Consider the following 25569-nt stretch of genomic DNA (forward strand, 5'->3'; position numbering starts at 1 on the left):
CTGTTTATTATTGGGTTAAATTTAGTAGTATTACAAATAAATATACACAAAGATGTTTCTTTTTTGTGAGGCTAAAGAATATGCTGATAATATCATTAAGGTGGAGAGACATGAAAGGTCTATGAAACTTAGGTTTTTTGGTATTTCAGCTCTGCAAAGATCTTGGTTTGGAAAAGAGTGGGAGGATGGGCTTTGTAGGCACTCTTTATTTAGATGAGGTCTGTTGTTCAGCTTTCTCTATTATGCTGGCCCTCTGTTCCCTTCAGTTCATTCAACAAATGTTTACAGAGCACTATGTGTCAGGCACTATTCTAAGTTTGGGGGTGTAGCAGTGAACAAAACAGACAAGTACTCAGGCAGACATAGGGATTAATGCTTAGGAGGAATAGGGGATGGGGAGGCCTGGAAGTTGTTGGCAAATTGGGATCATTTATAATTTTATATAGTTTGGCCGTGGAAGGTCTCACTGAGAAGGTGACATTGGAGTAAAAACCTGAAGGAAGTGAGGAAGGGAATATGCGGATATTTGGGAAGGAGCATTCCATGTGGAAGGAAGAGGAAATGCAGAGGCCTTGAGGCAGGAGCATGGCTGAGGAACAGCCAGACGCCAACGTGGGTGGACTAAAGTAAGTGAGGAGAAAACAGTAGGAGATGAGGTCTGAATGAGGTCAGAGAGCTGAGAGCAGGAAGCCAGATCACACAGGACTTCATTTTGACCTCATTTCCTACTACTTTTCTTCTCACTAATAGCAAAGCCATGCTTCTATTATGATTGAAATAGCAAGCAGAGGCTTGATCTCATTTTACATATATGGACTTCAGAAAGATCTTTCTGGCCTCTTTTAAAAGAATAGTTTGAAGAGGGAAAAAGAGCAAAACCAGGGAGAACAAAAAGGATGCTATTTCAGTAATCTGAATGAGAGAACGTGTGGGCCTTAACCAGAGTGATGAAAGGGCTGAGAAGAGGTTAGATCGTGGTATATTGTAAATATAGAGTTAACAGGATTTCTTGGCAGATGGGATTTGGGCTGTGAGAGAAGGAGAAGCCTCAAGGTTGATGCCAGATGGTTTGGCCCCAGCAATTGGAATTGCCATTTAACGAAGTGGGTAAGGCTGAGGAAGGAGCAGATTCAGGGAAGGCAGTAAGTTTTTAGACTTGTTCATTTGAAAGCCTCTTTTAGATATTTAAGTGGTGAGATAAAATAGGCAGTTGGCTAAGAGTCTCAATTTCTGAGGAGAAACACAGGATATAGATACAAATTTGGGACTTACAAGCACATATAAGGTACATAAACTGGCTATGATCACCAATGGAATGAGTGTGGGTATAAAACAGGGGTCCACACTTGGAACGTTTGAAATTTCAATGTTACAAGGTTAGGGGAAGAGGTGGATCTTGCAAGGCAGATTGAGAAGGAGCAGCCAGTAAGGGAGGCCTGCAGCATCTCAAAGATCACCTGTCCCATATCAGATGCTCAATAAATAATTTTTGGATTCCTGGTGTATAAAGAGAACTACCAAGTAGAGTGGAAGCCAGAAGTAAAAAATTTAAAAGAGAAGGGAGTGATCAGCTGTGCTAACTGCTGCAGTGGGGTGGCTGAAGATGAGAATGAGCCTTTGGACTGAGCAGCATGGGGGTCATCAGGTACCTGACAGCAGCACTTTTCATGAAGTGATGGGGAGGAAAGCCTGATTAGGGTGGGTTCAAGAGAAATTGAGGACTGAGTGTAACCACTATGTTGAATTTCGCTGAAAAGAGAAGGAGGCAGAAGTCACCTCACATGCTCCTTTTGATCTTTGGGACATAAGTTGCTGGTCTCATAAATGGAAATAGAAGATTCATGTAGACATAATAGAAGTAGTCTGAAGTGTTAATTTTCTTCGAGAAAAGAAGTAAAGTGCAGAGGCAGGTATTATTTATGCTGAATTTTGTATAAATTTAAACTGGAGAAATTTATCAAAACAAATACCAAATACCAAAGAAAATCAATATGGTTAATGATTTCGTAAAAGCAGAGTACATAGTTTTAACCATGACTTTCTGCTTTAGAGAAGTGAGGATAAAAATCATGACTTCATTTTTGTCAGTAGAAATTTATAAAATTGCTAATCAAAGGCTTCAAGATCTATAACCCCTAAAATACATGTGTCAGATGTGCTCTGAGACATTTATGTAATTATTTCAGTTTTGATAAAAGAAAAGTATTTCTCTGTGATCACAGTAATAATCAGAATAATGGTTAGCACTTAAATAATGCTTGCCATGTACTAGACACTGTTTTTGGCCTCTCACATACATTATCTCCTTTACTCCTTATTGGCCTCTGCGTTATTGTCACATTCATTAGAATATAAAGACGGGCAGGTTAGATAAGTTGTTCAAGACCACAGGGCCCATTCCCTGAATCACTGAGTTCCCCTACTTCCTAACATGTAATAGGGTTTCCAGTTTTTACTACTTTTATTTTGTACATTTGGTAGAAAGTTGCCATATATTAGTAGCAAATTATTGTATGGGGTGACTAATTTGGAGATAAGGCCTTTTCCTATATATTGATATACATTCTTCTTTACATTTCAGGCATTGGTTTCTTTACCGAATAGCTCTGGGGAGAAAGAAAATTACCTGTGATATATTCCTCCAAGAATTTCTGTTAGATTGGATAAACACATCTATAGTTTTAAAAATATTTGTTTAAGGGCGCCTGGGTGGCTCAGATGGTTAAGCGTCTGCCTCCGGCTCAGGTCATGATCCCAGGGTCCTGGGATCGAGTCCTGCATCAGGCTCCCTGCTCCTTGGGAGCCTGCTTCTCCCTCTGCTTCTCTCTCTCTCTCCTCTTCTCTCTCATGAATAAATAAATAAATAAAAATCTTTAAAAATATTTGTTTAAAAGGCATGGCAGGTGCACCTGGGTGGTGCAGTAGGTTAAGTGTCCGACTCTTGGTTTCTGCTCAGCTTGTGATCTCAGGGTCGTAGGGAGATTGAGCCCTGCATTGCACTCTGCACTCTGTGGAATCTGCTAGGGACTCTCTCTCTCTCTCTTTTCTCTCTCTCTCTCCTTGCCCCTCCCCTTTTGTGCTCTCTCTCTCAAATAAGTCTTTAAAAAATAAAAGGCATGGCAGTTATATTTTAAAAATATATTTTGGAGTGGTCATGATTTTGAATCAAATTATGAAGTTTTGCACTCGTGTGTATGCATATGTGTGTGTGTATGTGTGTATGTGTGTGTATGAGAGGGAGAGAAAGAGGGATAGAGAGAATATGAGAGAATGAAAGTGAGAGAAGCCTGGGAGGGGTGTTCTGGGAGTAATGGAATAATTAGGGGTGAGGCAAAGCACCTTACCTTAAAAAATGTAGTTATGACTGGTCATATTTTATAATAGGGAAGATAGAATACATAGCTCTATAATTTAAAAATAAGTTCTGCTGTAAGTCTCAAATAGTCAACCTAAGTATGCCATATGTTTTGGTAACTGAGGACATCATAGGGCAAATATAGGGCATCTGAAGGACAAAAATGCTCTTCAAATTTATGTACCAGCTAATTTTGTTTACAAACTAATATTACAGGGACTTTAGGTATCTGCTTTGAATAGCCTGTAGTTAAAAAGAGCTTTCAAAGAAAAGTGAGATTGCTAACTTCTTTCTATCTTGATAACTTTCCTTGGTTCAAATGAGATTTTCAGAATCCCTCAGTTGTTGTGAATATAGAAATTACCGGGTACCAAGGAGCTAAAGAACAGTAGAAAGCAGCAAGACATGAGATTGAAGTCCCATGAGATTGAAGTATAAATTGGGTACATTGGTGAGAAATAATCAGGTAGAATCAAGGGTATTTATGTATTAATTAAGCAATTGGCATTATTTAAAAGTCTTTGATTAGCTAGCTGGTTGGTGTATTATATCATAGAATCATAATACTTGGTCCTTCTTATCAGGTGAATTTGATGATGTTTAATATATAAGTGCTTTTATAGAATGCTTTTTGTCACCCAATTTTCTTGTCTGTTGGTTGTTTTTAAACCATGGTTAAATTAGATTTCAACCATTAGTTGTGAAGCTGCCATATAATACTTTTAAACTTCCAAAGTACATCTTTACTTGATTTGATAATAGTACTATATGTATTAAGTGACAGTTGTTTTTAGAAGACATGTTCTATATATTTTAAAGCAGGAAACTTTCTATTTTTAAAATGGTGATTTCTATTTTAATAAGTATGTTCTATCATTTTACAGTTCTGCAGCATAATTAAAATTCTTTTTATTTTATTATTACTATTTTTTTAAGGGTCTGAAAAGCCCTCCGGAAAGTCTTAGTGATCTTGGTGCCATTGAGAGTCTCCGGGTCCCTGGAAAGGTATTGATCTGCATGTGTGAGCATGACTTTTCACTTCCTTAAGAAATAATATTGCCTTTGGATAATAATTGATTAACAGAAGCTATTCCTTCCCACAGGCAGATGGTAGTTATGATAGAGCTAGGTAAATTTTTATAGTATAGTAGGCTTGGGGCTTGTTTTTGCTTTCATTACTCATTGGGATGCAGTATGATTCATTATAGTGAAGCAGAAAATGCAAAATTGATAAATTTAGAGTTTATTATTGTATCAACTTTTTAGCCTGAAAGCAGTTTTATACACACACATATATGTATATGTATGTGAAACTTACTGATTTTTTTGCTGTAATTTGGAAAAATAAAATGAAATAGTTTACTTTTTATGCTGTAACACTATGAGTCAAAAATCGTCGTTAATTATGTTTTTGTTATGGAGCAGATTTTTGAGCAGGTAGCTAAAGCATAATTTATACTAAATTGTAGCTATCTTAGATTTTAATCCCCTGATTTATGTGAACTTCTCAGTTTACAAATTTAATAGGTGTTATTTGAAAGCTAGCTGGCTTTCCCTCTGGAGAATTATTAACCATTGTAAAAAAAAAAAGAAAAAAAAATCCCTTGCTGTTTCTCACTCCGGGGTGTTGCCACTTAGAGCTGCCTCCGTGAATAGCAGCTCCATCACAGATCAAAGTGTCTTCTTCTGAATGTCTGCTCTTGGGATTTTCAATTTGAGGATCATATTTGAAAGTACTATTTGTTTTCTGTTTCTGTCGTCTTAATACATGGGGCTTGTTTCTCTTGGTCAGCAATCATAAGGCCTGTTGTAACTCCTCAGTGTCAGCTGCTCAAGAGAGTGATTTTCCACCCCTATGAGGAGTCTTACCCCTTAATGTGAATTTTGTATTTATAGCTTAGCTTTAATTTTTGGGTCAGGCTCAAACATATTCTCCAAATGTGATAAAATTCTAACCAGCCCATTTGCATGAAATGAGTCAGACAAAAAGCTTAAAGAGGCATTTTGAACAGTTTTGTTTGTTGTTATAAGAGATTGTTGCATCTGCTGAAATTGGGAACTAAGCCATAACCATAAATCCTAATTGACAAATAATTCTTTTTATTTCTTTGACTCAAGAAAAGAGATCATGCATTATGAACATGCCTGGAATTAGATTGCATTAGATGTTTCAGAACCAGTGTAAAATTGATGGTGAGCCTCTTTAAAAAATACATGAATGTATTGCATAAGAACTTTCTGTTGTTTTTAAACCTTGCGTGAACTTTTGTTGTCTTTAAACCATGCACCTTGATGTTTTTCCAGTAGGGGTAGGTAGTGAATTTATAATGATCTCATTACCCAGTCTTCTCACTGTCCTGGCACCCCAGCCCCATCCGTGGCCTGCAGTGTGTGATTTGAGATGCCTGGCTCTGGGTAGAGAGGCCAGTCTGGGATCACAGGGTCAGCAAATGTAAATGTTTCAGGTGTTGATTAAGCTTGAGGCATTGGTCTAAGAAGCTAAGTTGTTAAATTGTAAAACAGTTAAGAGCAAAATTAGTATCAATGCAATCAGCTTAAATGTAGCCTCACGCTAAGAAAGCTCATAAGCTCTTTGTGCTTGTTCTCTGTGCATTCTCTTGAGACATCACAAGTGCTATAGGGTGAGTTGTAGTTTTGATTTACATTTCCCTGATGATGAGTGGTGGTGATATATATTTTTACATGATTTGTTTTTATACAGTTGCCTTAAAATTAATGTCATGGCTAATTCTTGATAAACTGAACTTCTATGGCTTCAAAAGATGACCTTTATATTGAATTTTTCAAATTATTAAAAGTATTTCGACAAAGTCTGAAACATTAATTTGAAATGATTATTTTTTATTTTTATTTTTTAAAGATTTATTTATTTATTAGAGAGAGAAAAAAAGTGTGCACGAGCGGGGGGAGAGGAAGAGGGAGAGAGACTCTCCAGCAGACTCCCCGCCTAGCACAGAGCTGAAGGGTGGGTGGGTGGGGGGGCTCAATCTCACAACCCTGAGATCATGACCTGAGCTGAAATCAAGAATCAGATGCTTAACTGACTGAGCCACCCAGCTGCCCTGAAATGATTATTTTAAAATAACCTTCTCCTATAATAAAAATAATATATACTGTAAATAGAAAACGCGGTAAACAGAAAAAGATACCTGAGGAAAAAATCACAAAATCACCAACATTGTCAAGCTTAACATTGCCTTTTGGTCTTTTCCCTATGTATATTCAAAAATTTATTGAGCGTCTGTTTTGTGCTAGACATTGTCTAGGGACTGAATATAGCAGTGAAAAAGACAAAACTCTGTTGCCAGGGAACTCAGTTCAAGTGGAGGGAAGACAGGCACTAAACAAGGTGATTGCAAAATCTGACAGATACTATAAAGGAAATAAGGTGATGAGTTAAACTCTGAAGCCAGAGGCTCTTTCACATGGAGTAGTCAGTGTAGGTTCCCCTCTCCTCCGTTTTTTTTTAATGGTATTAAATCCTATAAATTATTCCGAAGTTTGGGTTTTAAAATTAGTAAAATGTATTGCAGAGAAAATGCTTACAGTATAATACTAGGTTTGAAAAGCAAGCTACCCAGTAGTTTGGCTTGGGTAGATATTTTTTTTTAAAGATTTTTATTTATTTATTTGACAGAGAGAGGCAGCGAGAGAGGGAACACAAGCAGGGGAAGTGGGAGAGGGAGAAGCAGACCTCCCATGGAGCAGGGAGCCCGATGTGGGGCTCGATCCCAGGACCCTGGGATCATGACCCGAGCCAAAGGCAGCCACTTAACCGACTGAGCCACCCAGGCGCCCCTTGGAGAGATATTTTTTGAACTTAATTTATACCTGTTATATTGTCTGTTATCAAAAAAGACAAGAAACAAGTTGGTGAGGATGTAGAGAAAAAGGAGCCCTTGTGCGCTATTGATGGGAATATAAATTGGTACAGCCACTATGGAAAACAGTATGGAGGTGCCTCAAAAAATTAAAAATAGATAATAGTAATAATATAGAGAGTTTAACAGAAAAAAATTATAAATATAATTACTGTATGATCCAGCAATTCCACTTACAAAGAAAATGAAAACAATAAGTTGAAAAGATATATTCACTCCCATGTTCATTGCAGCATTATTTACAACAGAGACGACATGGAAATAACCTAAAGTGTTCATAGATGGATGAGTGAATAAAGAAAGTATGTGTGTGTGTGCACGCGCTTGCACATATGCAAACATAGGATAGACCTGGAGGGCATTTTGCTGAGTGAAATAAGTCAGAGAAAGACCATATGATCAAATACTATATGATGTCACTTATATGTGGAATCTAAAAAACAAAGTAAAACAGAAACCAGTTCACAGATACAGAGAACAGATTGGTGGCTACCGGAGGCAGTGGGGAAGGGGCAAAATGGGTAAAGGGGTCAAAAGGTATAAACTTCCAGTTGCAAAGTAAATAAGTCATTGGGATGTAATATACAGCATGGTGACCATAGTTAATAGTACTGTATTGCGTATTTTAAAGTTGCTAAGAGAATAGATCTTAAAGTTCTCATCTAAGAAAAAAAATTCTGTATGTCTGGGGATGGATGTTAACTAGACTTATTGTGATGATCATGTTGCAGTGTATACAAATACTGAATTATGTTGTACACCTAAAACTAATAAATGTTGCATGTCAGTTGTACCTCTTAATAATAATAAAAAAAATGCCTCACTATCTTAGTTTGGGTTCCCCTGATATTCTAATGTAAGAAGTAAAAAACAAACTCAATTTATGTTATTTAAGTAGTCAATGTAAATACTTGCATAGTAAAACTTTTAAACGTTAACTTCATCTAATAGCTCTGACGCACTCAAGTATATGTATGTAGAACATTAAAAAAAAGAGGCATCCTTGATCTTTAGGTATGGACCCATTTCTTCTTCCCTTTCTTGTCATAATGTCTAAGTTGTGATAAGGAATTGAGATTTCAGTGGAGTTGTCAAGAAAGAAGTAGTTTAGCTTGGGTTGTGTTATGTTAAAGGTTCTGGTATAGGAGCATCTGGGTGGCTCAGTTGGTTAATAAGCATCTGACTCTCGATTTCAGTGAAGGTCATGATCTCAGGGTCATGGGATCGAGTCCCCAGTCGGGCTCCACATTAGTGGAAAGTTGGCTGGAGATATTCTCCCTCTCTCTCTCTCTTCCTCTTCCCTCCCTCTCCCTCCCCCCGCCCCTCCCCCCGATTGTGTGTGCTCTCTCTCTCTCTCTCTCTCAGATAAATCTCTCTCTCGATCTCCAATAAATAAATCTTTTTTAAAAAGTTCTTGTATAAAGAATAAGTAGGGACATATTAGGATGAATCATGGGAAATGGCTGTTTCTTTGAGTTAAAAATAATCTAACACTGGCAAATTTCATATGGTGCAACTCACTAGAAAGAGGAGGATGGTGAAGGAAAACTGAAGGGCATTAGGTGTGCTTGAGAATCCAGAAAGGACTGTTGATTGATTTTTTTTTCTTGAGAACTATATAAATTCTGAGTGGGAAGAAACCTTAGAAATCATCTGGTACAATTTCTGCATTTTATGGATAGGATGACACTGTATCCCGTTTTAAGTTAAGACATGTGAGTCAAATAATGATCCATATACTGGAAATTTGGAATTTTGGTGGAGAAAATAGAAAAAAAAATTAGGATTCTTTTCAGAACTTTCTATAGAAAAGGAAACTTTGAGAGAGAGTTCAAATTCAGAAATCTCAGCTTAAATTGTTCAGAGCCAATGTCAGTGGTGTACAAACTTTGCTGCATATTAGAATCACTAATAACCAGGCAGGCCCTGCCCCATTCTAATTAAGTCACAGTGTGTGGGGTGGAGCCAGGTACCAGCAGTAAATTTTAGAGATTCCCCAGGTGATTCCAGTGTGGAGCAGTGTTTGGGAAGTTTTGCCAAGTGGAGGATGTGATGACAAGAATGGAGAAAGGGGAACCACAGGAACTGTTGTAGAAAAAGTTTTTGAAGTTTTATGGACAGTTTTTGTGGGAAAGAGTAAAGAGTTAGTGATGACCTAAAATTTCATTCCTGGGGAATGGATTCTGTTTACTTCAAATTAATGGGACTTCCATGCTGAGGTAAGGATATAAGAAATTAAGCTATATAGTATTTACTGACTAAATTTGTTCCCATTTAAAGAAATTAATACTTTTGAATGATGTGAAAGGTTTTTACTTAATTGGTTGTAATACTTATGAAGACTTGAGACCAAAATTTATTATAATATATAATAATCACAATAGCCACAGGTTAGTAGTTACAGAATTATTAGGGCTGTATTCAAGAATATATGTTGAATCCTGATAAAAAATATCAGTATTCAGAACTGTATAAATCTGTATCTTGACTTTAAGTAAACGCTTTCCATAGTTCTTCTGTAATGGTTATATATCATAAAAAGAGTACTGAGAAAAAACAATACTAATGTTAAGGTTGTATTTTTTCTGAACTACTGCCTTCTGATATTATTCTTTAAAGTTTTTTTGTTTGTTTTTAAGACCCTGAATTTACTAACTCATAAATACAAATAGGATTCAGCTAGATTTGCTATTACATAATTGGTTTAGCTATGCTTTTGATTTTTTTCATTAAAGAAAAATATAGGCCAAGGGAGCAAAAGAAATCTCGGTTGCAGTCAAAACTTGAAAATATATTTGTCTAAATATAAGAAAGTATTTTTGTTTGCATACTTAATGCATTCCACAAATATTTATCGAGTACCTTCTCTTATATAATGTTCTAGGAGTTTGTGCGGAATGTTTTCTTGCTTGTAAAATACTTCTGTGAAGTAAGATAAATGGATTTGACTTGACTTCTTGGCATCTATGAAAAGAATCCTAAAACCACACACTAACTACAGAGCTTGGTTTTCAGAACTTTACCAAGATATGTGGAAAGTGTGTTGGACTAAGAGTCAAGAGAGCTAGGTTCAGGTGTTGAGGTAAACATTCAGCTTATGAAAGGGAAGTTGTCTTTTTAAAAAAATTTTTATTGTTATGTTAATCACCATACATTACATCATTAGTTTTTGATGTAGTGTTCCATGATTCACTATTTGTGTATAACACCCAGTGCTCCACGCAGAACGTGCCCTCTTTAATACCCATCACCAGGCTAACCCATCCCCCCACCCCCCTCCCCTCTAGAACCCTCAGTTTGTTTTTCAGAGTCCATCCTCTCTCATGGTTCATCTCCCCCTCTGATTTCCGCCCCCTTCATTCTTCCCCTCCTGCTGTCTTCTTTTTTTTTTCCTTAATATATATTGCATTATTTGTTTCAGAGGTAAAGATCTGTGAGGGAAGTTGTCTTAATTGCATGATTAAGAAGAAGATAAGAACATGAAGTTTAGGAAATGAGGAAGGGTTAAATTTGAGAGATGTTTTAAAAGCAGAATTTAGGACTGAGGATTTTATTGGACGTGGAAGGTGAAGGTATTGGAAAGACTGTGGTTTCTAGACACTGAGATTGAAGATGTTGTGATGTCTTTTCTCAGAATAGATAGTATTTCTTCTTTGGGAGAGTGGGTCTGATGAGATGTTTTTAAAACTAACAGAAAAACAGAATCCAGACTATACCCTGGGCTTCTCTCTCTTTACTTCAGTTTGTGACGTGCCTTTCTTTAGTATTAGCGTCCAAATGGACAGGAGTGTGCCAGACAGCTTGATGTTTTTCCCTGAAGTTGAGAAATTTTTAAAGATAGCTTTTAAAAAAAAATTTTGATGTCTTTAAAGCTATTTAGTTGTTTTCCTTTTCATAGAAATAAATTTAGAAAAATACCCGTTAAAAATATAACTGTTGGGTAAGAGAAGTAAATAAAAACATTTGGCAGACTATCACATATGAAAGATTTGCTTTCTAGTTTTGTGTTTTTATTATATGTTAATAGGTATATTTTTATGAATAAAATCAATTCTCATTCATAATCTTTTTCTTTAAAAACAAATATGTGTTTATTTGGATGCTTTTTTGTATAAAAAGTGATTAAAATACATTATTTCAATCACTTAAATGTGTTATAAAGCTGGATTAAAATAATGCTACTTTAATAACCTTCTAGAAAAATCTATAAATCATTTTATGGAAACTTCCCTTCCAATTGTAACCTCACCAGTATTCCACTAGATGGCACTGAAAGCCTGAAAATAAAAACAACAACAACAACAACAACAACAACTAGGTAGGCTTTAAAAGCTATGTTTTATTTAAAACACACAAACACAAATGGATGATGAGCCTGGTGCTTTGATGGGTCATTATTGTTCTAGTGGGATTTTAAGAAAATGTACCATTTCCCTGTGTAATCCGACATCTGGCAATTCATTACAAATTTATATGCTATATGTATGGTTTTAGGGTATTTGATCTTGAATCCTGTTTCATTTGGAAACAAAACCTATTTTTGTTCAGTGATTTATGATTTCTATAATACTGATTTAATATTGAAAACTTCATGTTTTTGTTCTTCCTTCTAGCTCTGTATAGATTTTGGTAGCTAAACATTTTTTACTCTCATTTAAAGCTCTAATGTGATATTAACTTTGATAAGACTATAATTATTTTTAGAATTTATTATAGCAGAGTCGCTTTTTTTAATGTTGATTGACAAAGAAATGCAAACAGTAAGAAAAACCTTTGGTAAGATTTGTCTTGGTAAGCCCCAATTCATGCTTTACAAGAATAAAATTTTTTTTTTCCTTCCTCACTCCCTCTCAACACAATGCATTCTGCCATTCAGGATTGTAATGTGGACCATAGTCTAATATACTACGTACAGAAATGGAAGTTGGTTTGCATTTCATTTTTTTTATTCTGTACATTTTTTGTGGGGTTTTAAAACTTGACCTATGAAATGAAGATTTTGCTTTCATCTTTTTTGTTTGAATAAAAAACCCTACTATTGAAGATTCTAAGTTTCCAAGCTGTTCTGTGAGTTTAAAAATTAGGTTATATTGCTTTTCAAAATTAAAGAGAAAATTGAGTTTAATAATGGTAAGGAGAACTGTGAAGTTGTCATAGCTCACTTTTTACATTTATGAAAGTGAATAGAATTAAAAAATTTGAACTTGAGTTGGTATTTTTAATTTGTGTGGTATTTTGTATAATTTAAAAGTAGTGGTTAAATGCAAAATTTGTAGTCTTTTTTTTTTTTGTCCTAAACTTGAATACATTCCCATAAGAGATGAACTCTTAAGTAGGAAATTGCTTTGTAAAGTTATAGCCTAGTTCCTTAGAAACCATAAATATACTGGAAATGTTTTATAACACCTTACACTTGAGGGCTCCAATTGTTTTATAAACCTGAATCCCCAGTTCTCATAAAACCTTATGTTGAGAGGAAAAATGACTTGGCTAAAACAAAGATGTTCACTTAAATTTCTGTTATGATTGTTTCTCTTCATTTTTCATAAAGTTACATTTATGATGTGCATTTTATATGTATGTCCATACAGCTTTATCTCAGAGCCGATCAAAATGGAAAAAAATAGGCTAGGTAGAATTAGATGCAATCCTACAGTGTATTGTGACTGCTGAAAAGACAGCCTCTAAAATATTGCCTAACTTCTTTGTTTTCTACCACTTGTCTAAAATAATCCTGCTTGGTTTATTATGTTAAGAAAATATTTAATATTTATGCTTACTTTTTTGATACAGCATCTGGCACGGTGATAGGTGTTAAGCTTTCCTTTAAAGGAAAAATATGGTTCTAGGATATATAAAAATATATTGGATTAAAAAAAATCTCTACTATTGCATTTTATTGCCTCTTGGTGTATATGTAGATTCTCCCTCTGACATTTTTCTACCTTGTGAAGCCATCCTCTGCCGTTTAACCTGTTGTATGCTTTCCCGCAACAGCTTTTACTTGTGCTTTGCTTTGTATTTGTTACCTTATTTCCCCAAATTTCTCAAATTTGAAATTTCACCTGTTCTCTCTTCTCTAAATGGTAACCTGTTCCATCAAATGTGGACTCACTGCCCTTTGATGCCCTGGGTTTTGTTTGTTCTCCCTTATGTTCTGCCTTGCAGGGGCATTGCTTCTTCCTTCATCTGACCTCTCCTACTACTGAAGCAGCTATCTTTTTACTCAACTTTATTTCTGTATGACCTAGTATAGGGAATTCTTACATAGTGGGAATTAAAAAAAATATTAAATTGAAACATGTGACTCAACTGAGAAAAGTATGATAAGAGAGCTTTGAAAGTAGACAGGTTATTTCCTAATGATAGTATGGAAGAGAGACTTGATTTGTTCTTTTTTGCCATTGTATTTTTATTTTTATCCCCTTTACAAGTTAAATTCATTACCTTAATTGTAGTTTTTCTTCAGTTTTAATTTTGGGGTAAGCAATGTACTTTTTCTTTATTTTAAGTGTAGTTGATTACCATTAGCAAGCAAGTTGTGGTGAATTTTGATGGTCTGTAGTTGTCGATATATTATTTTTGGATTTTCAAGTTTTATAGAGCATTTATACCACTAATGATAACATGTATTTATTAGTTACTATGTGACTTAAAATTTACTATGAAATAAAATTCTTTAAAGAATTTTTATAATCTGTAAGACTGAAGTACTTGATTCTCAAACTTAGCTTATCAAAAATTATTGTAACTTTAAAAGAAATCATGTATTTTAATATGGTCTAAGGAGTTTCATTTGTTATTCTGGCCCCCTGGTTTTGCCTTTTAAATTTTTTTTGTAGGAAATATTTTGTTAATTTTGTTTATGTAAAATTTTGCCTCATACATATATATTGGTTTGCAAAATTGGTTTTAGGTGAAGAATTATGTATTTTTCTACATCTCCAGTTCAAGGAAACCAGTTTATATAATGGCAAAATTATGGGGTAATTGTGGTAAGAATATACAATCTTGGTGTTTTTGTTTATTTTTCTAATTTACATGCTTAAAGTATCCCTAAAATCACTTAACATTTTTTATTATTTCTAGTTAGAAGAAAGAGATCTTTTATTAAGAGTTTGTGGAAAGTTTTGACTATCAAAACAACCTAATGTCTTTTCCTTTCTTTTTGTTCTTTTTTTTCATACAGCTCACTATGTAAATTAATTTTAGTCAGTGATTGTTACCTACAGTGTGCCTTGGCACTACAGAACATAATGATGGGGAATAGGGAGAAATCTCAGTTCTCAAAAGGTGTGTTATTGGGTTGAGCACGGGGCACTAACAGTAGTGAAACGTAGAGAATGATCAGGTAGAAGCAGAGTCTTGCAGCCCTCAGGTGCAGTGGGATGAAAAGGAACAAGGTGATCGGGATCTAGTTAGAGTGGAGTTTGTCTAAATGAGTTCAGGTGTATATTTTCACAGAGGAGCCACCAAGTTGAAAGGAGAGGGTATTTTATAGGGATATAGTTTGGACATTTGTTTTGGATTGAATTCTACTTTGGGTGCTATGTTTCTTTCTCTGCCGTTCTTGATTTTATACCTCTCCTTAGTCTAGGTTACTTAGAGTGTCAAGTGTTATGTGTCTTTGAAATTGTACGGGTTTGTCTGCTCTCTGTGATATAATTGCTTAGTTCTCCAGGAAGGAATGGCACTTGACCTTTTATATACATATACAGATTGTACTCTTTTTACAGATTCATTACGTTTGTGAAGGGTACATTTGTGAGATATTTATAAATGAAATCATGTTTTCCCTTTGACATTCTTAATAACTTTGGATATTTGTTTCACTTGTCATTGTGTGTGTGTGTTTGTGTTTGTGTATATGCCCTTTACAGGTGAAAAAATGACTGAGTTGCTCAAGTTCATACCAGAGTCACAACTAAAACCTAAGGGTCTTTACCTTCAGATCAATTAATTAGGTAGTGTATGGAGAACCTCAGCATGGAGTTATATGTCATTGGCATATCTATTTTTAAGATGAAAGTGTTCATTCATTGCAGCCTATTTGAATTTTTTGCTTGACTTCGTACTTGATGTTTTCAGTCTTAGCAATTTATATATATATATATATTTTTTTTTAATGGTACCAACGTCATTTGTTTCTGAGTGGTGCTGTGAAATTCCTAGGGAGGCAGCATTGCTGTATCCTCACCTGGGTCTTTTTCCCCGCCTCAGGTTGCAGCATCAGAAGCTGGTATTTCAAATGCCTGTGGACTCTTACGGAGGGAGATTGCCAAGAATTTCTGATCTCGTTTTCCATTTCATGTCTCACTCATTTCAAATTTTTATTAAATGCTTGGAGGTTGCCCATGAGTAGCCTAGTTGGAAACCTTTCTGTAAGTGGTGTGGTTTTAACCCAAGTCTGTTCCTCAGTGTCATTGTCCAGGGTGCAACGCAGATTAGTGTGTTTGTTGTCGATAACCCCCTGCTACACATACACACACACACACACACACACACACACACACACACACACACACAGGAATGCAGCTCCCACTGTTTGGACACTGGATTTCTTACTTTACTCACAGTATTTGATTGCATGCTAAATCACTGATGACTGTATCTTTGACCCTTTTTTTTTGGTTAATGTATTTTATAAGCTGAGTTTTGGTACAGAAGAGGCATTTTCTTTCCCATGCACTTTTAATTATGTAGAGTTGATTTTTGTATGACTTTGCCTTCTCTTTTAAATTTATTGGAATTTTGGGGCGCCTGGGTGGCTCAGTCGTTAAGCGTCTGCCTTCGGTTCAGGTCATGATCCCAGGGTCCTGGGATCGAGCCCCGCATCGGCCTCCCTGATCCGCGGGAAGCCTGCTGCTCCCTCTCCCACTCCCCCTGCTTGTGTTCCCTCCTTCGCTGTGTCTCTCTCTGTCACATAAAGGGGGAGTGGGAGAGGGAGAAGCAGGCTTCCTGCGGAGCAGGGAGGCCGATGCGGGGCTCAATCCCAGGACCCTGGGATCATGACCTGAGCCGAAGGCAGACGCTTAACGACTGAGCCACCCAGGCGCCCCTAAATTTATTGGAATTTTAAATATAGACAGTTAACTATTCTCTTGAGTTTCAGGTTTATTGCTCTAATATTTTCTTTTAGCTTGAATCTAAGAGGAGATAATTTTATAATTAATAATTTTTTCATATTTAAATTATAAATTAAAGTCTAAAAGATATATAAGCGAGGTTCTTTTTTACAAATGAAAACTATGCCCTGCAATAAAATAATCTAGGGTATTTCTATTTGGAAAACAATGTTCTCTAATTGACATTATAATTTCTGTGTATTTAATTAATGATGATTTATTAAGGATTTTTGTTAAGTATTATTTTAATGACAAATTATTTTAAGTATGAGTTTCCTTTGTGTTCTTAAATGTATTTGAGATTAATATGAATAAAAAATCAAAGGACTAAATTGTTAAATGTCTATAATAATGTGTTGATTAATTAGTATGGCAGAGAGTGGGTGTCTGAGTTAATGAAATTTCCCAGTTAACTGAAGGTTTATCCAATTATGCAGTGCAATTGCATAGGATCAGGCTGCTGACATTAGGGGTAGGGATTTGTCTGTCAAGCTCTTTTTAGTTGTGTAAATCCATAGAAGCTCCATTCTGTATCATTAGAAAGAAAGCGTTTTATCAAATACAGAGCTTTAGATTCATAATCAATCATTAATTGCATTATCAGCACACTTTGAAGGAAGCCTCATAGGATTACAGAGCTAAACTTGTGAATCTTTTCCGGAGCCAGTGTTTCTTAGCCGAGCAGTGAGATTTCCAGCACAAGGAAGGATGTCTGCTCTGTTCAGGGTTTTAATGCTGATTGTGACCTGCAAGTCATTGAGATATTCCCTGGTTATCTGTGCTAAGACAGATTTTAGAATGTTAAATGATGAAAATGCGTATGTATGTGGTATGTATGTATGATAGATACTACATAGTTACTTTGGTTTTTCCTTTTGTTAAACTTACAAGTTCTTCCACCTATCCAGTGGCACACACAGAATTGAAAATAAAATCTGAATCTTCAAATTTGCTAGTTTTTTTTTCTCCAATAGATGAGTAGTTTTTAGTATTTTAGTGTTTTAGTAGTCCTAATTTTCTGTGAACTTTCCTGTTTTCTGTCAGTTTATCTCCTTGCTTGGAATGGTTCCCAGGAGAATTGTGACTTTTAAGACAGGTGATTATTTATTTCCATGTAGGTAGAATTATAACAGGTACAATTACTGTAATTGTGATTTCCTTTTTTTTTTCTTAAAGGAGGAATTCCGAGAACTTCGAGACCAGCCTAGTGACCCTCAAGCTGAACAAGAGCTAATTAATAGTATTGAACAAGTATATTTTTCAACGGACTCATTTGATATTGTTAAATATGAGCTGGAGGTAAAACAGAATTCATTAAAACCTATTAAAACCCTATCTTGTTCAGTGACTGAATTGGTGGATGAGATTTGAATGCTTTTTAGGGGTGTACATCCGTCCTTCCTTCCTTCCTTCCTTTCCTTCCTTAATACCAGGACTGGTTTATGATGACCATATAGTGATTTATTGAACTGTCCACATTGTTTCATGATTAAATTATTTTAAAAAATGTAAAATTAAGTGCGGCTATAGAATATTAGTCCAGGAAACATTACTGTAATTTTGGTTTTTATTTTTTTATTTTTATTTACACAATTCACAGCATTCATCATAGTACATACCCTTCCTAATGTCCATCACCCAGCCACCCCATCCCTCCCACCCCCTTCCATGTATTTTTGGTTTTTAACTGTTAGCGTACAATATGTTGGTATGCTGCCTCTTATCTTATTTTACGTTGTTCAAAATATGTTTAGAGAAACTTTGAGACTTTTAATCATCAATGTATCTTCACATAATTGTTTTAGCCATGATAAAGACCTCTATGCCATGTTTATAATGTTGGCATTTTAAATTTATAGGAAATTCAAAAAAGAATAGTAAAATCTGGTTTTAGATGAAACCAAATACAGTATGCATACATACTTTATATGCACTGTACACACCATCAGCCCCCACTCGTTCTGAAGTTTCATCAGTCCATTGAAACTTGGAGTTTCCAGTATACACAGCAGTATGCATTTTTGTTAGTTTCCCATCCTGTCTTCTGAAAGCTGATGTGGAATCTAGAATGTACTCCAGCAACTGTCACTATCACACTGTAGTGCTTAGTTACTATTCCTAGTATTTCAGAGGGGAAATGTTTTGAGTTCTATTGTAGACAAGTAGTGATATACCTATGGCTGGTAGAGGGTGAGGTTAGGATGTGGGACTTTCTTCTGTCCTATAGGGCTGGGTGAGGGATGGCACGTGAAAGGGTTGGGCAACAAACATGTGGAAGCTTTCATGTCTGAAGTCTAGTGGGGAAAGTGGGGAGGCCAAGAGGAGTGGGTGGGAATGGGATGAGGTACTGTTTTACATGCACAGATGATAGTTTGTAAGGCAGAAGTATGCAGGTAAATGAAACCAAATTAAACTATTTTTTATTCATTTATGGGTATTTTTTAGAAACTCCCTCCTGTTCTCAATTTGCAAGAATTAGAGGAGTACAGAGACAAATTGAAACAACAGCAAGCTGCAGTAAGTAAAAAACACCTTTCTTTCTGACATAACTAAATGAAACAGCAGGGAGGTGTAATATTTGCAGATTTTATGGTTTAACTTAACATGTTAAACAAGTGTTATTTAACATGACTCAGACTCAATGATACATTTATTTAAAAATTTAATGCCTATTCAGTTTCCCTCCCATTACCTTGATATAGATTTCCTTCTAGAACTGAGAGGTTTTTTCTCTGGAATCTTGAATGTGATCAAAGATTTTTGAACCTTTTCTTCTTAGATTGCTGAGTACCTTTAGGCTCCTTGTCACGCATGCATGACTTCCCTACTGTAGTTTCTTACCTCAGAATAAAGGCCCCCACTTCTAGTTGAAATAGGCCCAAAGAGAAAAGAGAGCTAAGATTCAGAATGTTACAGTTGTAGTCACTGATTAATTATCTGGCACTGGGCAAGTCACTTAGCCTTGCTCAATCTGTGAAGTGACGGGTTAGGCCTGCATTTTCTTGGATGCTGTAAAATTCTGTGATTCTGTGATTTTCCTTGCTGAGGAAGGCTGAGCTCCTTTAATAAAACTTAGACTATACCGTAGAAGATTAAATAATGTTAGTACGGGATCTTGTTAATTATTTTATTTTTATTTATTTTTTTGATAATACATCTGACAAAGAAAGATATACTTCTCCTTCTTTTGTACTACACTCAGAGGTCTCAGTGGGTTCTGGGATCTCCCTGGGGGTAGCAGCAGTGGTGTTGGGAAGGGACTTGACCAATAGAGGGTTGTGTGGTAAAAGTGCTTTTAGAGAACTGGATTCCAGTGGATGGTGGCATCTTTTGCCTTCTGTTGGTTTCAGTGTGTTTAAATATGTATACATCTGTCTCTGTACTTGATCTGATAGTATTCTTTAGGGAGTGAGGCCCCATTATAGGGGCCAGATAGCACAGTGACCTTTAGAATTTGGTACACCTGGGCTTGAATCCTGGCCTTGCTGTGGGGGCTGTGGGTCAGTTACTACTATATTTAAGATTATTCATCTGGAAAATGAGGAACCCATTTTAATAGATTGTTATGAGTACTAATTGAGATAATGTAGGGAAAGCACTTAGTACACTGCCTGACACAGTGCAGACTAACAACTATACTGTCTATTTTAAACTATTTAAAAAAAAAAACCCAGTTTGATAAAATTAGGCCAGTTTCTGTCTATACATCTATACAAATTCATATCTAAACAAATTCAAAGCAGTTAAGAAAATAAAGAAGGGTTAATGCAATAGTTGAATGTATGTGTAATTCTTTGTTCTCAGTTGCTTGGGGAAGGGGAAGGGAAACTCAACTAATTGAGTTTTTTGAGCAAAAATTCACTAAATGTTTTGGATGTGCCATGCTCTATAGTACCTGTAGTGTAGTCTAGCAGGTGCCCCTGAAACTGAAATAAGAGCCTCATATTCAAAATCATTATAATTCTTACTTACCTACACTAACATTTTTCATGGAATTGACCAAGAAAACCTTAGGTATGTTCATAGCATTCCAAAAAAATCCCCCCAAAACACGTTTTCAAGTTTTCAGAAGTAGAGGACCAAATTACTGTTTGTCTTTTTAGGTGGAACAAAGGATCTAAAGGGTACAGGATATTCTCTGTTTCCCAGACACTGTGTCCATAAATTCAACTGACTGTCTTACGAGTTTGTCTTTTAAAAGCAAATCTTAAGCCCTTAAAGATCTTACACCTTTGTGCATGTTAATAAATCAGGTGATTCTCATATTATTAACAGTCATAATGACCATTTATTGAGTTTCTATTAAGGACCAAGTATTATGCTCTCTGTTATATCTCTTTTACTAATTTCATAGCCCAGAGCATGCCAATATCATGCTGTAGAAGTTATTGGGAAGACCTATGGAATATTCTTACAAAAATTTAAAATGTAAAATGGAACGGGAAGTATGTGGCTTTTTCTTTTACTTCCTTTGTTTGATTGCATGTTTTTATAGGTCTCTAAAAAAGTAGCAGATTTAATCCTTGAAAAACAGCCTGCTTATGTAAAGGTAGGATGATATTTGTTATTTTTAATAGTAAAATTTAAAAAAAATGCCTAAGTGACTTACACTTGAAGTAATTTATTCTCTTGTCTGTAGTTCTATAGCAACATATTGACTCTATTTGGGGGGTGTGTGTGGGGGGCTATATATGTATTTTTTTCTCTCTCATTTGGGGGAATTTACCAAACTGAAGAAGTGACTTTTTATAATTGATTTTAAAGTAATCTCTTTGGTTTTTCCAAACTTTAGAAGGTCCAGTGAAAATTCCTTCGGTGTACTTTGTAACATGTCGATCATTAATAATGACTGTTCAATAGCAGTGTAACAATCTGTCTTTAAAATATAATAAAATTGGAATCTTATAACTGAATCTGTCTTTGAATCAGAAAATCAGAGACTCCAAAATCCACTGAAATACCTACCAGTGTTCAAATGAAGACATCTGTTCTCAAAGCATCTTAGGAAACAGAAATCATACTTGTCATATCCTTGATTATCTTCTGAAGTTCTGTTGGGTAGAAACATTTCAATGGATGTATTATTAGTATTTGTTTATGCCTATATAAAACAGGTTGTGTCTAGTTTTCCTTATAAGCAATACTAAGTATTTTATCATATGTCATTGTGAAAATCATTTGAAAGTAGTCATTTTAAATTATTTTGTGAAAGATACACCAACAGTTTTCAATTTTAGCTATCTTTGTTGCTACTTTGTTTTCTAAGCAGGCTTTTCTTTGAAACCCACTAAAGTTTTTGTTAGAGTATCATATGAATAATAAAGAAAAATAAAATGCCTCCACAATAACCTATACCTAATTTTTCCATAGGAACTTGAAAGAGTTACCTCATTACAGACGGGTCTTCAGTTAGCTGCTGTTATCTGCACAAATGGGAGGAGGTATTGCATTTGATGAATATTTTGTTTTTTAAGCTGGAAAACATTTCAAGAAAAATTGTGAAACTGTCATTGATAATTGAGTTTTTATTATGACTTACGAGTTTGTCTTTTAAAAGCAAATCTTCTAGACTACTGTTCATTAACTGAATATATATTATGATCTAAAAACTGCACTAAGAAAGTGTGTTTGAAATGAAATATCTGTAAATCTCATTATGGCTTTAATGTACTGCTGTTCTGTTTAGATTAATGCTTCTCAAACTATAAGGATCAGATTTTTTTTTCTTTTTTAATTTCCATTTTTTTGGACTATTTTTATAAAATGCACTAAAAACAAAATACTAAGAAAGTAACCTAGGACATAGAGAATGTTGTCTCAGTTTTTTTTATTAATTCATCAAACTTAAAATTATATCAATTTTTGCTCTCAGTAGTTTTTTAATACTTACTCTCCATTTCTGTACTTTTCTTGTGGTGGATCAGTAACAGTTTGAGGATTGGCACCAGTCCACCCACCATGCTTTGAGTAATGCTGGTTGAGATTGAGCCGTTGAATACATTTGTCAAATAGTAGTCACAATCCCTGATTTTAAGAGTAATTGAGGATACCACCTCGTCAGTTACCTAATTGTGAATAGTGTTCTTATTAGAAAAATTTAAGTATTTATTCTTCTTTTTTGCAGACACTTGAATATTGCCAAGGAAGGTTTTACTCAAGCTAGTTTAGGCCTTCTTGCAAATCAAAGGAAACGTCAGTTGCTGATTGGACTTCTGAAATCTCTGAGAACTATAAAAACATTGGTATACACAGGTTACTATTTAAAAATTAAAACTTAATTTTATGGTTGAAACAGATTTACCTTTGACTTTTGTGTTTTGTTTGTTTGTTTGTTTGTTTTTCCCAGCAAAGAACAGATGTGCGCTTAAGTGAAATGCTGGAGGTAAGTAAATAAAGTTTGGAAATTTGGTGATCCTGATACTATTAAATAGAAAAATTATAGCGGAAAACATTCAGATGTGCATTTCTTTCAAATTGCTACTTGGTATAAAGAACATTTTTAGACATGTAAATGTACTTGCTCTAGAGCATTTTTCTATTATTGACATATTTCATTTAGAAAAATTTATTTGGGGAAATGTTTACTTTGTAGCAATGTGGGAATGTTAACTTCAGTGTATTGATTGCATTTGCACCCAAATAGCAATAAAATTATCTTTTGTATCAAGCATATAGGAATGATTTAAGGAATATGTCATATTTGAGTTATGTTTGGTCTCTCATATAGTAATTGGTTTTTTGAGTGAGCCATCTGTTTTCTCTTTGATGCTTTCTTAGCATTCTCTGTGTACTTGTTTTATAAAGCATAAGGTAATGTGTGTGTTTCCCTTAATACTTGAGGTCCTTCAGGTAGGTACTTTGTCATCATTTCAGCATCCCCACTGGTTTGAAGTACATTTGTCCAATTATAGAGATGAGCATAGGAAAACTTTTTTATGGTTTTCGGTAATCACCGTGTTACTTCTAAACTTAGATTTGAGGAATGCATATGAAAATTTCATTTGGCATTAAATTACTGTTTAGATGATAAAAACATTCCAAGGCTATTAATGAATATTTCACTTCTCCCATCCAAGTACTAGCCAGGCCCGACCCTGCTTAGCTTCCAAGATCAGTTGAGATTGGGCACATTCCGGTTGGTATGGCCATAGACCGAATATTTCACTTTCTAACAACTTTATTTGTTTTAAAATATTTATTGATTTCTTGGTGGTAAAACTCTTGAGTGTTGATTACAAGTGGAATTCATACTGGTTTGGAACATTTTATATAAACATTACTGAAAGAAGATATATTAACAGTTAAAGAACACTTTCCCTGTGAAGCAGCTTATTATTTTGTGTAGGCTTTATCCACATGTCATGGTCTTAGAGGGCTGTTACTATGTATATGAGGGAAGAGAATATTTTTTCTATGCATACATTTTAGGCTTGGAGCTAGTCGTCTCTGTATATTTTATTATTTATCTATCATTGGTATTCTAATCCTTACTTAAGAGGAATTAAAATTTTCAGGTTCTGTAACTTTTGATGGAGTATGAGCGGAGATTTATTTTTTTGGACTTTAGGAAAAACTGTGCCCTGTTTAATGACTTCTGTTGTTATCTTAAGGAGGAAGACTATCCAGGAGCTATTCAGTTGTGCCTGGAATGTCAGAAAGCTGCCAGCACTTTTAAACATTACAGTTGCATAAGGTAAGGTAATATAAAAATTTTAAAGCTGACTCTGTTGTCAGTTTTTAACATACGAGCTGTGTAACACACAATGTTAACGAACATTGAAAATTAATATTAGGTGTTATGTTCTAGTTTAGCATTCTTGTTCATAAATGGGCAGTACAATGAAATTATAAATAATAATTTATAAGGTGTGAAAGATCAGATATTTTTAATCCTACCCCTTCTTTTCACCTCATTGAAACTTTTTTTTCATATTCTTTCCAATTTATAGAGTAGTAGAGAAGAATAAATTTATCTGTTTACATTTCTCTTGCATCTCTTGGGAATTTTTCCTCCTTAACTTTGCCCAGCTTATAAATATTGAGAGTGTTACTGCCGTTTGTTTTTCACATCCAGACAGTTCAAGTGTTTGGCTCATCTTGATAAGAATTATTTTGGAAAATTTAAGTGTGATTTAATTTTATGTAATAATCATCTTTGACATATTTAAGTGTTTATGTATTTGTTGTGTTACATCTTTTATTTAGTTATTTATAAAATGTACAGTGTAAAAATGGCCATTGCAGCCTTTGCTATTAGTTCTACTTTATTAATGGGTTTTTGGTCTGCTTAAAATGAAGGTTTTGCATTACTGGTGGCAGTCTCTTGGGGAGGCTCAGTCCCCAGGTGTAATTTCCATAATTCCTCTAAAACCATCTCAAGTAAACATACAATCTAAGTAAAATCATATGCTTGCCAAGCAAACCCAGTTTCAAATTAAATGCATGCCTATCCTAGAACATAACCCCTCAGTCTCTCCTGTATGGAAATTCTGGCAGTTAGTGAGCATGATGCACCCATGTTGTAGATGTTGATTGTTAGTATCTGAAAAATAAAAGGATTAGGGAAGACCAAAACATTAATACAGATTTAATTAAATTTTTTTCTTTTAATATACCCCCACATCATGGGTCTTTGCGGGATGTAGGATAAGAGCTAGCTATTTTCCCACTAGAGATGCTATTTAATATTTATGGTATTTTTTTTCTTTAGGATTGTGCATACTGAATCAACACACTTTTTATTTGATTAGGAAATGCATAGTTGGGTGGTTCCAGTGATGTTTTGTTTTTATCCATTTTGACACCGATTAACTGTCACTATTAAAGACTTGATTATGTTTAGATTTTTTTAAATTGAGTAAATAGAGAATTAGCTTTAATATGTTGAATGTATTTGAAAATTTCTAACAGGGGCCTTCTGGGTCCTGAAGAGACATAGCATGCATTTAGTTTATTTTGTGGTGATGAATCAGTTACAGTGAGAACAGCTTATATGTGATTGGGTGAACATAATTCAGGCAGTTGTACATTACTAAGGGTTTATTATATGCCAGGTGCTTTGCTTTAAAATTAGCTGAATAGTGTTGAACTATACATAAAGTAATCATTATAATCCCTAGTTTTCTAGATTACCTAGGTAATCTATCAAGAGGCTTGGATTGAAGAAGGCATAGTGGGATGGTAGGAT

General features: G+C 34.9%; 1 protein-coding gene across 3 annotated transcripts in view; it reads left to right on the top strand.

Moving 5' to 3' along the window:
- Nucleotides 1-25569, top strand: part of VPS50 (VPS50 subunit of EARP/GARPII complex) — a 139635-nt gene that overhangs the window by 2047 nt on the left and 112019 nt on the right. Inside the window, exons 2-10 of one of the 3 annotated variants that reach the window (XM_073898829.1) lie at nucleotides 4292-4360; nucleotides 5474-5548; nucleotides 17559-17681; nucleotides 18828-18899; nucleotides 20878-20931; nucleotides 21753-21823; nucleotides 22507-22624; nucleotides 22729-22764; nucleotides 23993-24075. In XM_073898829.1, the coding sequence (XP_073754930.1) occupies nucleotides 5546-5548; nucleotides 17559-17681; nucleotides 18828-18899; nucleotides 20878-20931; nucleotides 21753-21823; nucleotides 22507-22624; nucleotides 22729-22764; nucleotides 23993-24075 (560 nt within the window). In that variant the 5' untranslated portion in view covers nucleotides 4292-4360; nucleotides 5474-5545. The remainder of the gene's footprint in view (nucleotides 1-4291; nucleotides 4361-5473; nucleotides 5549-17558; nucleotides 17682-18827; nucleotides 18900-20877; nucleotides 20932-21752; nucleotides 21824-22506; nucleotides 22625-22728; nucleotides 22765-23992; nucleotides 24076-25569) is intronic. The other 2 variants (XM_025872898.2, XM_073898828.1) reach the window with 2 other exon arrangements.

This window comes from Callorhinus ursinus, unplaced genomic scaffold (genome assembly GCF_003265705.2).
Source record: "Callorhinus ursinus isolate GAN/ISIS: 27379988/994484 unplaced genomic scaffold, GSC_fseal_2.0 scaffold12, whole genome shotgun sequence".
In the NCBI taxonomy this organism is placed as follows: Eukaryota; Metazoa; Chordata; class Mammalia; order Carnivora; family Otariidae; genus Callorhinus; species Callorhinus ursinus.